Below are 12,854 nucleotides of genomic sequence, written 5' to 3'. Positions count from 1 at the left end.
ATCAAAGATGAGGTCCTCAGAGTGCCGGGCAATAATTGTAAAGCTGACGACACCTACACTAAAGTCATATAGCACAGGGGTGCTGTCATACTGTGATCCAAGCCACATGCGCTTACCACTATTTGCCTGGATACACATGTTCTTTTCCATTAGAAGCAATGTAAGTACATGCGTAACCCACAATTAGTGGTAATGTATGTGACTGGGAGCAGAGCGAGGTCATACCTGTAAAGCACTGACACACAATGTACCTGTATGCTCCATCCAGTCCTCGGCTGTTAGTAACTTCAGTATTCTGTAAGGGAGCGTTCACACTACCGTCGGTGTCCAACAGCTAGTGTCCGCTGCTAATGTCCGCACAAGATTTTGAACAGACATTAGCAGCGGACACTAGCTGTTGGACACAGACGGTAGTGTGAACGCTCCCTAAGTGAAACGCAGATTAATTTCAGTCACTTTTAGTTCCTGGCGGTGCAGTAACAGCAAAACTCCAGCCAGAAATTAATGGGTGTCACACTTTCAACAAAGTGGCCGTACTGGTGCCCAGGAACTGGATTTGGCTATAATTGCATCTAGTTACAGTGTCACCACCCAATAGAATCACACTAAGGCTGAGGCCCCACATTACAAAAATGCAGCTTTTTTTAATTGCAGATTTAGCTGCGTTTTTTTTTTCCGTCAAAGCCAAGAATGGCTAGAAAAGGAACGGGAAATATATAGGAAGCTTCTTATATGTCTCCCTCCTGATCAATCTACTCCTGGCTTTGGCTAAAAAAACCCAGCAAAATCTGCAACGAAAAAAGAAAAGCTGTTTCTACAATGTGGGGCCTCAGCCTTACGCCTCCTGCATACAAGTGGCACTCATGTGGTTTTCACTGACCTATATGTTAAAAATAGGGGATGTATAGGACACATATAGGACCTGCTCCATAGTTTTCAGTTCTTCTTTTTAGCCACAAAAAGAATGGCTGTATATCTGGGTCAATTGAAATATACAGGTCTGTACTTTTATCCGCAGTTGTAGATAAAGAGTCTGGTCATGTACATTACAGGTTACAACTCAATGTGCCTCATATTAATAGCAATTAACCCCATCATGTCCCTCACATTAACCCCCTGTGTGCTTTACATAAGGGACACTGATATGTGAGACATATGGAGGTAATTAGTGAATATCTTCATTATATAGGTCCTTTATTAGTACCTCCATATGTCTCACACATCAGTAACCCTTATGTGAGCAACACAGGGGTTAATGTGAGGGACATGATGGGGTTAACTGCTATTAATGTGAGGCACATGGAGTTACTAAAGTAATAACCCCAAATGCCTGACATTAATAAGAATAGTTAGTAACACACATGTACCTGGTGTTTTTACTTTCACTTTGCTCCCTCTCCTCCTCAGGGCTGCAGACGGCAGGAGCTCCTCCTCACGTGTAACAGCAGGTCCAGGGAGCCCTTATCCTGTGCAGTGAGAGGCTCACCTCTGATTGGTGGCAGGGAGAGAAGGGGGCGTGTCCTACACCGCAGCTCTACCAGAGCACTGAAAGGACGCTCTCTCTCTCAATTTAGTGTATGAAAGCTGCAGGCTGGCTGCCGTGCCAGCAAAATATGCCTCGCGTGCCAGTCATGGCACGCGTGCCAGGGGTTGCCGACCCCTGTCCTAGACCTTTACTCAGTCTTTAGTGGACCACTCCAATTGCTACAAACTCTCTCATTCCTTGGTATCACAGCATGTCCCACTCACATACCACCTCCTCACAGCACCTGCTTTCTGTATGTGTCCTTCATGGCTCTGTCCTGGGATCCCTCCTGTTTTGGACCTGCAGTCCCGGCCAACTCATAGAATCCTATGGTTTTCAATACCACTGTTATGGTGACGACACTCAGATATATTTCTCTGGCCCAGACATTACCGCTTTGCTGTCCAGAGTGTGTGGCAGGCTTCCTCACACTTAATATGGAGTGTGAGGAAGACATCTCCCACCTGACCTATCTATGAAAGCTAATACCACAGTCCCACCAGTCCACTGCCTGGAAGTAACCTTGATTATACCTCATCTTTCAAGTCCTCTACACCTCATGCCTCACCCAACTCAAAAATATCCATCAAATCTTCTCCTTCCTCAATCCTTAAAATACACAATTACTAGTCCCAGACCTTTAAAATCTCCCCATAAGACTACTGTAACATCCTTTTTCTTGCACTTCCAGCAAATTCTTTTCCCCTACCCTAAATTATGCTGCTCTCTTAAACCACCTCTCCCCCATTTTTCATCAGCCACTCCACTCTGCATCCTTACCTTGGCTACCCATGGCCCAGCAAATAAAGTTTAAATGTTGACATAAAAAGCCACCCACAACCTGTTCCATCCCTACATTTCTGATTTCATCTCCTGCTACCTGACCACACGTAACCTCTGATCCTCTCAAGACTTCCTGCTCTTCACACAACCACCTCCAAGACTTCTTCCGTGTATCCCTCATTTTCTGGAACTCACTACCATAAGACAAGCTTCATGAGGCTGCATTCCTCTTGTAACTGGGACAAATATATCAGCCCCAGTTACAGGGAAATCAGGAGGGAAAAAAATAGTCTTAAAATGCCCTCTGAAGGTCAGTTATGACCTTAACACAATGTATAAAAATATATACACTTACACATTGTGCTTTTAAGAATATAAACAAATATTAAGCCCTATTTAAAACTGAAAATGACACAAAAATTGACTAATCTGAACAATAAAATGTTATATATATATATATATATATATATATATATATATATATATTTTTTTTTTGGGTCCTGAACCAGGAACACTGGCACAGTCCTGAAGTGGTTAGTAGACCTAAACAAGAACCAGGGGTTAATCTGAAATTAGATCTGAAATTAGCTTTGGAGAAGATCAGAAGCAACGTCAGAGGATAGGTTGGGAAATCTACAGTAAGTGAATTGAAGCATGCCTGGGATAAATACACATCTATCCTACAATATAAAGGCAGTTTTTTTCTACTGTCAATCTTCTATGTTTCGATTAAGCACTCTGTAGATCTATCATTCCATAAAGTTATTTGATGCCCTCGTGGTACTGCACCTATTGAGTGGTCATCCTTTCTGGCTGGTGGCCAAGAGGATTGCACATTTATATTTCAGCACTGTATCCCATAACATATTCATTATGTATAAGTGCCAGAAGCGACCTCTTGTACTAGTGCACTCCAGGTAATGCTAACCTTTCTTCTACATAGTGGCAGGCTAAAGCTGTGAACAGATCAGAGATGATTTCTGTAAGTAATTGTCTCTCTGTGTGGTAAAACACTTTATTGGATAGTATCGCCATGGTAAAGAGAATACAAAAACTGGTGTTTTCAGGACTTGTGTGACCATGCTTTGTCCAATAACCACTGGAAGTCTTGCATAGAAAAGCCTCCATCTCAGCTCAAACACGAAGGGCGGAATTTGACATTGTCTTTTTCTCAACACTTGCCCAGCCTGCACAGCTGAGTTCCCATGTAATGCTCAAAAGCGTTTCATTTGCCGCCTTTCCTGTCGTCGTTGTCGCTTGTCATTCTGTTCTTGTGGAGCAGCTGGTGCAGTTGAATCTGTTGAGAACCAGGGGCCAAGAACATTCACCCAGAGTAAATAAAGAGCACGGCCTGGAGCCTGCAGAATAAGAGGGGAAAAAATTATAAATGACAACTCCTTCCCCCATGTAATGTCAAACCTCTTCCCTCCACAGCCATTTTTCATTTTTATTTTTATGTCCCTGCCTCATACGAGTACTTTTTTTTTTTTCCAGGACAGATTGCACTTTATATTGGCACCACTGGGAAGCTAGAAAAAAAAATCTTATGGATTTTGTTTATACAAATGTACAGTGCAGTAAAAATGACATTCCCATTTACTTTAGGTCAGCATTATCATGATGATACCATAAGCATATAGTGTTTATTATAATGGTTTTAAGCATCTCCCCCAAGTATATGAAGCTGTCATCACTGTGTTACTGGGCAGATTATATTATAATGAAAATTATTGGACCATTCTAATGTATGTCACTTTTGTGGGATTGGCAAAAAACAACTTTGAAGTCTTATGCAAAAAATCTGTCCAGTGCATATAGTGTAAAAAAAAAAATCACTTTGGTATTGTACTGAGCTAATGTAAATATATATATATATATATATATATATATATATATATATATATATATATATGTAATAGTACACAATATATATATTATACTGTAGTAATAGATTCCAGATGTCCCCTTGCAGGAAATAGTTTCCTCATCTGCTCAAAATTTGCTATATTAGCACACTATATGGGTGGAAGTGAAGAAAAACTGCATTGTTGCAACTTACAGCATGCGGAATACGCTTGTGTAAGAGGCCACAGGAAAATGGCCAAATGGACATGCGCAGTCAGCCCAATGCAACATGGCAGAGCCGACTGAGCTTGTGTGGGATTTGGATCCTGACTAGAGACTCGGCGGCTGATGACGTGGTGGAGAGGCACCGTTGGATCTTTGGAAGAGCGTCGTCTTTGACGCTGCACAATATGTGGGCATATGTGCTGCAGGACATCATACGGAACCTGTATCTCACCATATTCAACTGCATTTTATCTTGTATCGAGGCTAGAGACAGCGCAACAGAGTACTAATACCTCCTTGTAGAATTGTACAATTCTCCCAAAAATTATTTTGCAAACTGCAATTAGCTGAACTGAATGTCTTGCCAGCAGAGCAGTGAGTGTTGTCACTTGTCCTATCTCTTAGGTCTGTGGTTATGGAAACGATGTGTAACAATGGGGGGTAGAAGTTTACATAGCAGGAAAACAAAGCAGCATTTCTAAAGCAATATATTTAGGACATGTCTTCTATTTAGATAAGCTACCAGTATAGATAAGATCCTTGAGATGGGAATACCCTTTATCATATACACATGATAGGGGTTAACTTGCAGATCAGTGGGGATCCAACTACTGGGACCTACATTGGTTACCATAACGGTCTCATTCTACTGTTATATCATTCATTCCATGCTTACTGCTACTTCATCCATTCTCTATGGGACTGCCAGAGATGATCAAATATGTGTACAAGTCACTCTATTTAATAGGGTTTACAAGTGCATCACTTCTTATGATTGTTGGGGGTTCCTAACTGGAATACCCCTTTAAAGAATCTGTTAAAGAGGTATTCTACTTTTTCTAATATATCCATACGCACACACATTTTTAATATATAAATCAATGACGATCCTATAATATGTGTCTACATATGGGTCTGTTAAACTGTATTTATCCTATTTACACCTGTATATAGGTATTGTGGTATACTTGACCACAGTTAGTGTTGATCGCTTACTGCTAATTGCCATGTTGTACAGATTCAGATGTAGCCATTCCTGCTCGCTTGTGATCAATAAGATTTCAGAATGCTAGGATTTTTATTTTTTTTTTCAGATGACTCCTGGCTCACAATGTTCGTGTACAGGAACAGCAAGAGGTTATTGGTCTGTTAACTTTATAATTTGGTTGATATACCCAGAAACTTGGTACCTGTGCTTACCAGCAATGTTCAGCACCCTATATGGGATTGTTACTTTAGTGGCATATTTTACATTTTCCTGGTGAAAGGGCCTAATCTAGGAAGCGATTTGTGTAGTGCACAACTTAATATTTCTGTAGTGTCAATTAAACATCAGTGTTATTAGGGGTACTACAAGTTAATAAGAGTAAGCGCAAAAACTGAGAACTTACCAGCAGCCAGAAATACCAGATATAGAGAGAAAAGCAGCTGAGAACTTGGACAATGGCTGTCAGCAACACAACATCCTTCAGGTGCCTGTTAATAATAATAAAAAATATATGTATATATTATCTATTACACAGAAACATTACAGCTTGAACAGATCTGAGACCCCAGCAGAGATAATACACATATTACTTGAATGACAAGGGGAATAATAATCTATATAAATATATGGGTAACGCCCTCAGAAGTTTGCAAAGGTGTGGGAAGCATGGTATGATTCACCACTAAACCCATCCCTCTCCCCAGGGGTGAACCTAGTCTCTCTACTGCTGCATGAGGCAAACTATAAAAAAAGAAACAAAAAAAACAAAAAAAAAACTGCTCCTCAAAAAAAAAAAAAAAGTGTTCACATTTACACAAAATAGAAGTTCAGTGAATACTATGTATGGGTACTAATAAAGGGATTCTGCAAAGTTCTAAAACATACATTTATGATATGGCCCTGTGTATGTACAAGATTTCTTCTCTAGATACTTGCCATCATTGCTGGTTATTTTGACTTCAAAGTGGTTTTAAAAAAATCTTCAATGAAAATAAAATAGTAAAGAAGTCCAAGCATGGGTCATTGGCTTTAACTAAGACAGAGGCATACACAGGGACTCATACTTACTCTGCCATTCCTTGCTCCATGTTTAGGTCAATTCCACCGTCTACTAGGCTTCCATCTTCAGAAAAGGTTGCTTGAGCCATTCCTCGCATGGAGCGATACGCTACTGCATAAATGACACAGCTGAAAATCAGGGTGGCCTGTGGAAAAAGAAGATTACACAACTGCCACAGAAAGAATGCACAGTGTTGTATACCCCGTGCTACAGCAAGAACCCCCAAGACCGCAGCCATGAAAACCCCATATCTGTTATTACACAGTTTCATGTTTTGTTCAATCTCCAAAAAAAAGGGACGAGAAGAATAATAAAGGGGTTTTTCCAACTCATGAAATTTCAACCATACGAGTTGTAAAAGTCACCAGAAATCCAGTAACCAGAAGTGAGAGAAATGAAGGGTGACCTTACCCAGCTCCAGAATGTAGAAGAATGGTAGAAGATCCCAAGAGTGACGGCTCCATATAGCACCTGATGCAACAAGGAGGGACAGAAATGACAATGTCAAGTTGTGCAAAAACCTTAATCTTAGATGTTGCTTTAAGTGCCAAGCACACTGTCATCTCCATAACTTCCATTCACATCAGCAGAAAGTCACCGAGTATCTAAAGGTACTGTTAGCTGATACCAAAACCCTTTTCTAGAATAGTCAGGGGTCTCAGTGGACACAAACTGACACTTAGTCCATTTAACATTTATATTTTGTCAAATCCCACGTAAGGACTTTGATGACCTATCCTTAGGATAAATCACTATAAAAAGAGGTCTTGTGTCCTCATGAAAGTGCGGTTTAATATACCACTCGGAAAACCGACTGTGCGCCGTATTCAGCGCACTGTCAGCGTTCCCAGTATGTGCCTTAGTGGTGTAGACATCAGTGCCGTTAGTTTCGGCACTGATATCTCCAGTTTCAGAAGGGCATTCCTCATAGCTTAGTATTTTCTTACAGCCCAGCGATGACGCTGAGCTACGAGGAACTAACAGCACTGATATCTCCACCACCAGGACACATACCAGGAAAGCCGACAGTGCACTGAACTCAGCACACTGACATTTTTGTAGTGGCATATTAAACTTCAATTTCATGAGGACACGAAAGGTGCTCTTTAAAGAGGCCCTTTTATCACTTGGTGCACATGCGGTTTTATGTACCGCTAGAAAGCAGACAGTGCTCTGAATTCAGAGTACAGTTGGCTTTCACGATCTGTACCCCAGGCGTAGAGCTATCGGTGCCAGTACCGTGGCTCTTCACTGTAAAAAGGGCATTCCTAACAGTCAGTCAGGAATGCCATTCCTCACAGCAGCGCCTATAGCTCGTCTATGGACGAGCACTATAAGGAGGCGTTCCTCACCGCTCTCTCAGTACAGCACTGTAGGCGCTGCTGTGTGGAAGGGAGTTCCTCACCTTACCGGCACCAATAGATCATGAAACCCAACAGTGCGCTGTCTAGCGGTATATAAAACCGCATGTGCCCCAAGTGATGAAAGGTCCTCTTTAATATGTGATCAATGGAGTGACCCCAGGCACTTTTACTGATCAGCTGGTTGAAGAGAATGCAGCATTCAGTTGAGTGATGCAGCCACTTTACTGAATACACATCACTATACAAATTGTAGGGACTGTGCATGACATAGCAGCTCAGCCCCTCACATGAATGTTCTACTACTGTACTATGTGACGCATCACCATCAGAGAGAAGAGGCCACAGTACTCACAAATGAAACAGCCTTTTCAAACAGCTGTTCAGCAGGGGTCATGGGCGTCAGACCCCTACCAATCACATACTGATGACCTACCCTAAGAATGGGTCGCAACTATACAAGTCCTGGAAAACCCCTTTAACCAACATCGTGGTTGGAAAAAATTACAATGTATATACACATTTGGCAGTACAATATCCACTCATAGCCAGAAAGACAACAGTGTGCAAGCTGGCTGTGCAACTGAAGAATAGACACATGGTACTCTCGAACATCTACTACAGTCATATATAAGTTGTGTAACACTCACTGTGGCCCCGAGAATGATCCGCAGGTAGAAACTCAGTGTCTCCTTGTTCTCCTCATAAATCTGCTTCTTTCCCTTTGTGGCAACTTTTCCTTTAGGCTAAATACAAATAATGATCAGTCAGTTACATCAGGAAGGTGCTTGGTGTCTTCACTTACAAGAAGCATCTTTCTATCTATGATGGGGGTTCTCCTCCAATTGATAAGAAAGAAAATAGCACTCTTTTTCATATTTTTGGATGCAATCTTCCCTCACGCTGTCCCTTGGTTTATCTCCTTAACTTACCTCCCAAGCCCCTGTGTAAACACCCTTCCTTGCTGTTTTTATATATTTGTACTGCGGCTAAGTTCCTTATAGCTCATCAATGGAAAAATACCCAACCCCCCTCGGCCCCCTTTCTGCTTGCTCATATCAAAGATGTTAAGTGCCTGGAGTTTCTTACTGCCACTCTGAATAATACAGTGGAGAAATTTCGGACCATCTGGGCACCATGGGACGCGTACTGTTCTATACGTGGTCTCTGATCCCTCCCATCCCTCCCCCCTTTCCTCCTGTTTCTAGTCCTGTGTCTCCCTGTCTCTCTCCGTTGTTTGTCAATTATTTTTGACCTTTTGCCCTACAGTAGCAGTGGTTTAATTGCATTATTGCCTGTTTCAACTGTTTTTTGTTGTTCTAGTGGTTGATTCTAGTATATGGTTATTTGTTCTCTTTTTTGAAAAAAAATTAATAAAAATCAAAGTTAAAGAAAAAAAAAAAAGAAAAAAGAAAAAGAAAATAGCAATATATTAGCTTAAGTATCTCAACATGTATACAACCAGTCACTATGTCACAGCCCCAAAATTCAGGTTTGCATCTAGTAACATCCTTTGTTGCCATCCATCATATGATGTAGCAGTATAACAGACATAGTTGGGAGATCCCTCTGTCTGTGTGTTTCCCATTAACTGTAAAGGAAACAATATGACACGCTGTTTTCTGTAAGGTTTGCTTACTTATGTAACACAAGAAAAAGTCCAGCCTGCAGAAAACCTCCCGTCATGTTTTTTTTTTTTAACAGTGGGGTGAATGCAAACTGACACCCAGCAGAGGGGGCTCCATCTGCATGTGTCAGTTAATGTCCATTGCGCTTATGCTGTGATGGACGAAATCAATAGATATTAAATAACAGTAGCATCAGCCTAGACTCATAGTATAGGGGAACATAGTGATCTGTGGGGGCAGGATTGGGAGGAGATGCAAGGTAAGTTAAATGGATGCGGAGGGTGAGCCTGGTTAATTGGGACTGAGAAGGGATCTCATGAGGGCTGCTTACTGGTCAGCAGGGGGATTTTAGGGCTTCTTACTGCTTTGCACTGAAACAGACCAACCAACAGCCTCAAAATTCAGGTATCAAATAATTCTTATACTATAGGGGAACATATAGGGAACTCTGGGAGAGCTTACAGGGCAGCAGGAAGATTTGGGGACTGCAGAGGTCATCAAAGGGATTCCTGGGCTGTTTACTAGTCTGTAGGGGGATTATGGGGCTAGTTACTAGTCTGCAGGGAGATTCTGGGGCTGCTTATTATTCTGTATGGGCATTCTGGGGCTGCCTCCTGGTCTGTATGGGCAATCTGGGGCTGCTTATTACTGTGTATGGGCAATCTGGGGCTGCTTATTATTCTGTATGGGCATTCTGGGGCTGCCTCCTGGTTTGTAGGGGGATTCTGGGGCTGCTTATTACGGTGTATGGGCATTCTGGGGCTGCCTCCTGGTCTGTAGGGAGATTCTGGGGCTGCTTATTACGGTGTATGGGGATTCTGGGGCTGCTTATTACGGTGTATGGGGATTCTGGGGCTGCTTATTACGGTGTATGGGGATTCTGGGGCTGCTTATTACGGTGTATGGGGATTCTGGGGCTGCTTATTACGGTGTATGGGGATTCTGGGGCTGCTTATTACGGTGTATGGGGATTCTGGGGCTGCTTATTACGGTGTATGGGGATTCTGGGGCTGCCTCCTGGTCTGTAGGGAGATTCTGGGGCTGCTTATTACGGTGTATGGGGATTCTGGGGCTGCTTACTGGTCTGTATGGGTATTCTGGGACTGCGTACTGGTTAGTAGGTTACTAGTTGTTGGGGGAAGTTGCTTAGGAGCAGGTTATTGATCAGCAGGGGTGGGTAAGGGGCAGAATACTAGTCGATGGGGCAGGCTCTACACTAGTACTGGTCGGGTTTGGATAAGGACAAGTCATTAGTCAGTTAGTATATTGCCCACATTCAAAATGGAGGCCGATAGCCTGTCGTTTACGAATATTTCCCGCTATATAATTAACCCCTCTGGTCTCAGAGCTTCATTTCTCACCGCCATGGCTGCAACACATCTCCACCTCAGCAAAGCCACACATCCGGCGGCACAAAATGACGTGTCCAAATGTAGCTGCTATGGACATATGCGAGGAAAAGACTTCCGCCCTGACTGGAGTTTGGCTCCTCCTAACTGTCATAATGCTCGGAGAGCTCGCCACCTACTGGCCAACTGTCAACTGACACTATCAGACAGCCCTTCCCGATGTGTCACGTGATCCTCTCTGGGTACACACCCCTATAGATCATAGGCTCTATATCTGTATCCCTATTCATCATCGAGTGCATCCTAATACACCATGCATATACAGTATATCTATAATATAGAACGTTTTACCTACTTTCATATATCAGATTCATCAACATATACATCTGTGTCCCTATAGATCATGTTTTAATCTCCATACTATAATACATTTATATCAGTATCTCTTCATGGCCATTGTTTTGCTTGCCCGGTGTATGTATAATATATCATCCTATCCTACTAATATTATAAATGTGAAAGTTTGTGAGTTTGAATGTTTGTTAGTCAATCACGCAAAAAACGGCTGAACAGATTTGAATGAAATTCGGCACATAGATTGTAACCTCGATTAACACATAGGCTACTTTTTATCCCGGTAAATGACATGGCTTCACGACTGTTATGAATTTGTTCACATACTATATTACACTGCTCATGCAGCAGCCTTATCTCAGGTCCCAGGTCTGTTATCTCTCTGTGTAAACACACGCTAACCCTCAGTGGTTTGTGTACACTCATTTGCATATTATCTGCTCCAGCCAGTGCAGGCAAACTGACACGGGCAAACACCTTTAATCCAAATTGGCAGTTTGCTAATTTTAAAAATGCCGGGAAAAAGAAAATCTAATTTGTTGCAAATAACGACAGCTATGAAGGTAGGCAGAAGTCAACAGAATTCTCCTCAAGTGGAGCTGAGGGGGATCTTCGACACCAACAACACACTCATTATATGGCGTCCCAGTGAGTTGCTCAGATGCCGGAACAATTACAGGCACGGTGCCAAGAACAACTTCAATGCCAGGCCAACTTGAGAGCTGTCGAAATGCCGGAGCAGACTGAGATGCCGCAACAATCACGGGCACAGCGTGAGGAACGTGTTCAGTGGCAGGCCAGCTTGAAAGTTGCCGAAACGCCGTCGCAGGCGGATCATCAACGCCAACAACACATTCATTATATAGCTTCCCAGCAAGCTGCTGAGAAGCCAGAATAATTACGGGCACAACGTGAGGAACGATTTCAGCGACAGGCCAGCTTGAGAGCTGCCAAAACGCCGGAGCAGGTGGATCATCAACGCCAACAACACGCTCATTATATGGTGTCCCAGTGAGCTGCTGAAATGCTGGAATAATCCTGGGCACAGCGCAAGGAACGCATTCAGCGACAGGCCAGCTTGACAGCTGTCGAAATGCCGGAGCAGGTGGATCATGAACACCAACAACACACTCATTATATGTTGTCCCAGTGAGCTGCTGAGATGCCGGAACAATCACAGGCACGGTGCAAGGAACAAGTTCAGCAGCAGGACAGCTTAAGAGCTGCCAAAACGCCGGAGCAGGCAAACCATCAACAGCAGCAATTTGCTGAATATAGGCGGATCATTCACTACAACAACCCGCAGACGAAGTTGTGGGCACAGGCTAGTATGTATATATATAAATATATATATATATATATATATATACACACACACACAAACACAGACACTCCAGGCTAAAGCTCATTTAAAATACACTGATTCGCTTGATTCCTGGACAACCCCTTTAATACCACCTGCTAAAATTGGTTCCTCTGGTGCCACCTAAACATCTCTGCCATGTCAAGCCATGAACTCCGCAAGACCTCTGAAGGAGTCCTGTGGTATCTGACATCAAGATGTTATCATTGCATCCTTTAAATGGTTTGTCAGGGTTGAAGTTTTATTTTTATAAAGCGGCCTGGGCACTTCAGGCAGATGTCGTGAGGCAAATCCGCCTGAAAGAATGAGCATGTCGCTTCTTTTTTTGTCGCTTGTCGCATGTCACTTCTTTGTTCTGGCTCCCGGAAAAAAG

The 12,854-nt window shown here is 42.6% G+C and overlaps 1 protein-coding gene across 2 annotated transcripts; it reads right to left on the bottom strand.

Annotated features, from left to right (window-relative positions):
• Nucleotides 1–3,295: 3,295 nt before the first annotated feature.
• TMEM208 (transmembrane protein 208) lies at nucleotides 3,296–10,887 on the bottom strand. 2 transcript variants are annotated; one of them, XM_075280652.1, is made up of 6 exons: nucleotides 10,777–10,887; nucleotides 8,438–8,533; nucleotides 6,838–6,897; nucleotides 6,435–6,571; nucleotides 5,770–5,854; nucleotides 3,296–3,666 (listed from the first exon to the last, which is right to left on the bottom strand). In XM_075280652.1, exons 1-6 carry the CDS (start codon nucleotides 10,780–10,782, stop codon nucleotides 3,523–3,525), a joined length of 528 nt encoding a protein of 175 aa, XP_075136753.1. In that variant the 5' UTR covers nucleotides 10,783–10,887; the 3' UTR covers nucleotides 3,296–3,522. The 2 variants fall into 2 exon arrangements, with proteins under 2 accessions (XP_075136753.1, XP_075136754.1); XM_075280653.1 differs by lacking the exon at nucleotides 10,777–10,887 and having other exon boundaries at nucleotides 6,435–6,537; nucleotides 8,438–8,502.
• Nucleotides 10,888–12,854: the final 1,967 nt, after the last annotated feature.

The sequence above is a fragment of the Leptodactylus fuscus genome, chromosome 7 (genome assembly GCF_031893055.1).
Source record: "Leptodactylus fuscus isolate aLepFus1 chromosome 7, aLepFus1.hap2, whole genome shotgun sequence".
Classification (NCBI taxonomy): Eukaryota; Metazoa; Chordata; class Amphibia; order Anura; family Leptodactylidae; genus Leptodactylus; species Leptodactylus fuscus.
The sequence above is the reverse complement of the archived record's forward strand: the minus strand, read 5'-3'. Positions and strand labels throughout refer to the sequence as shown.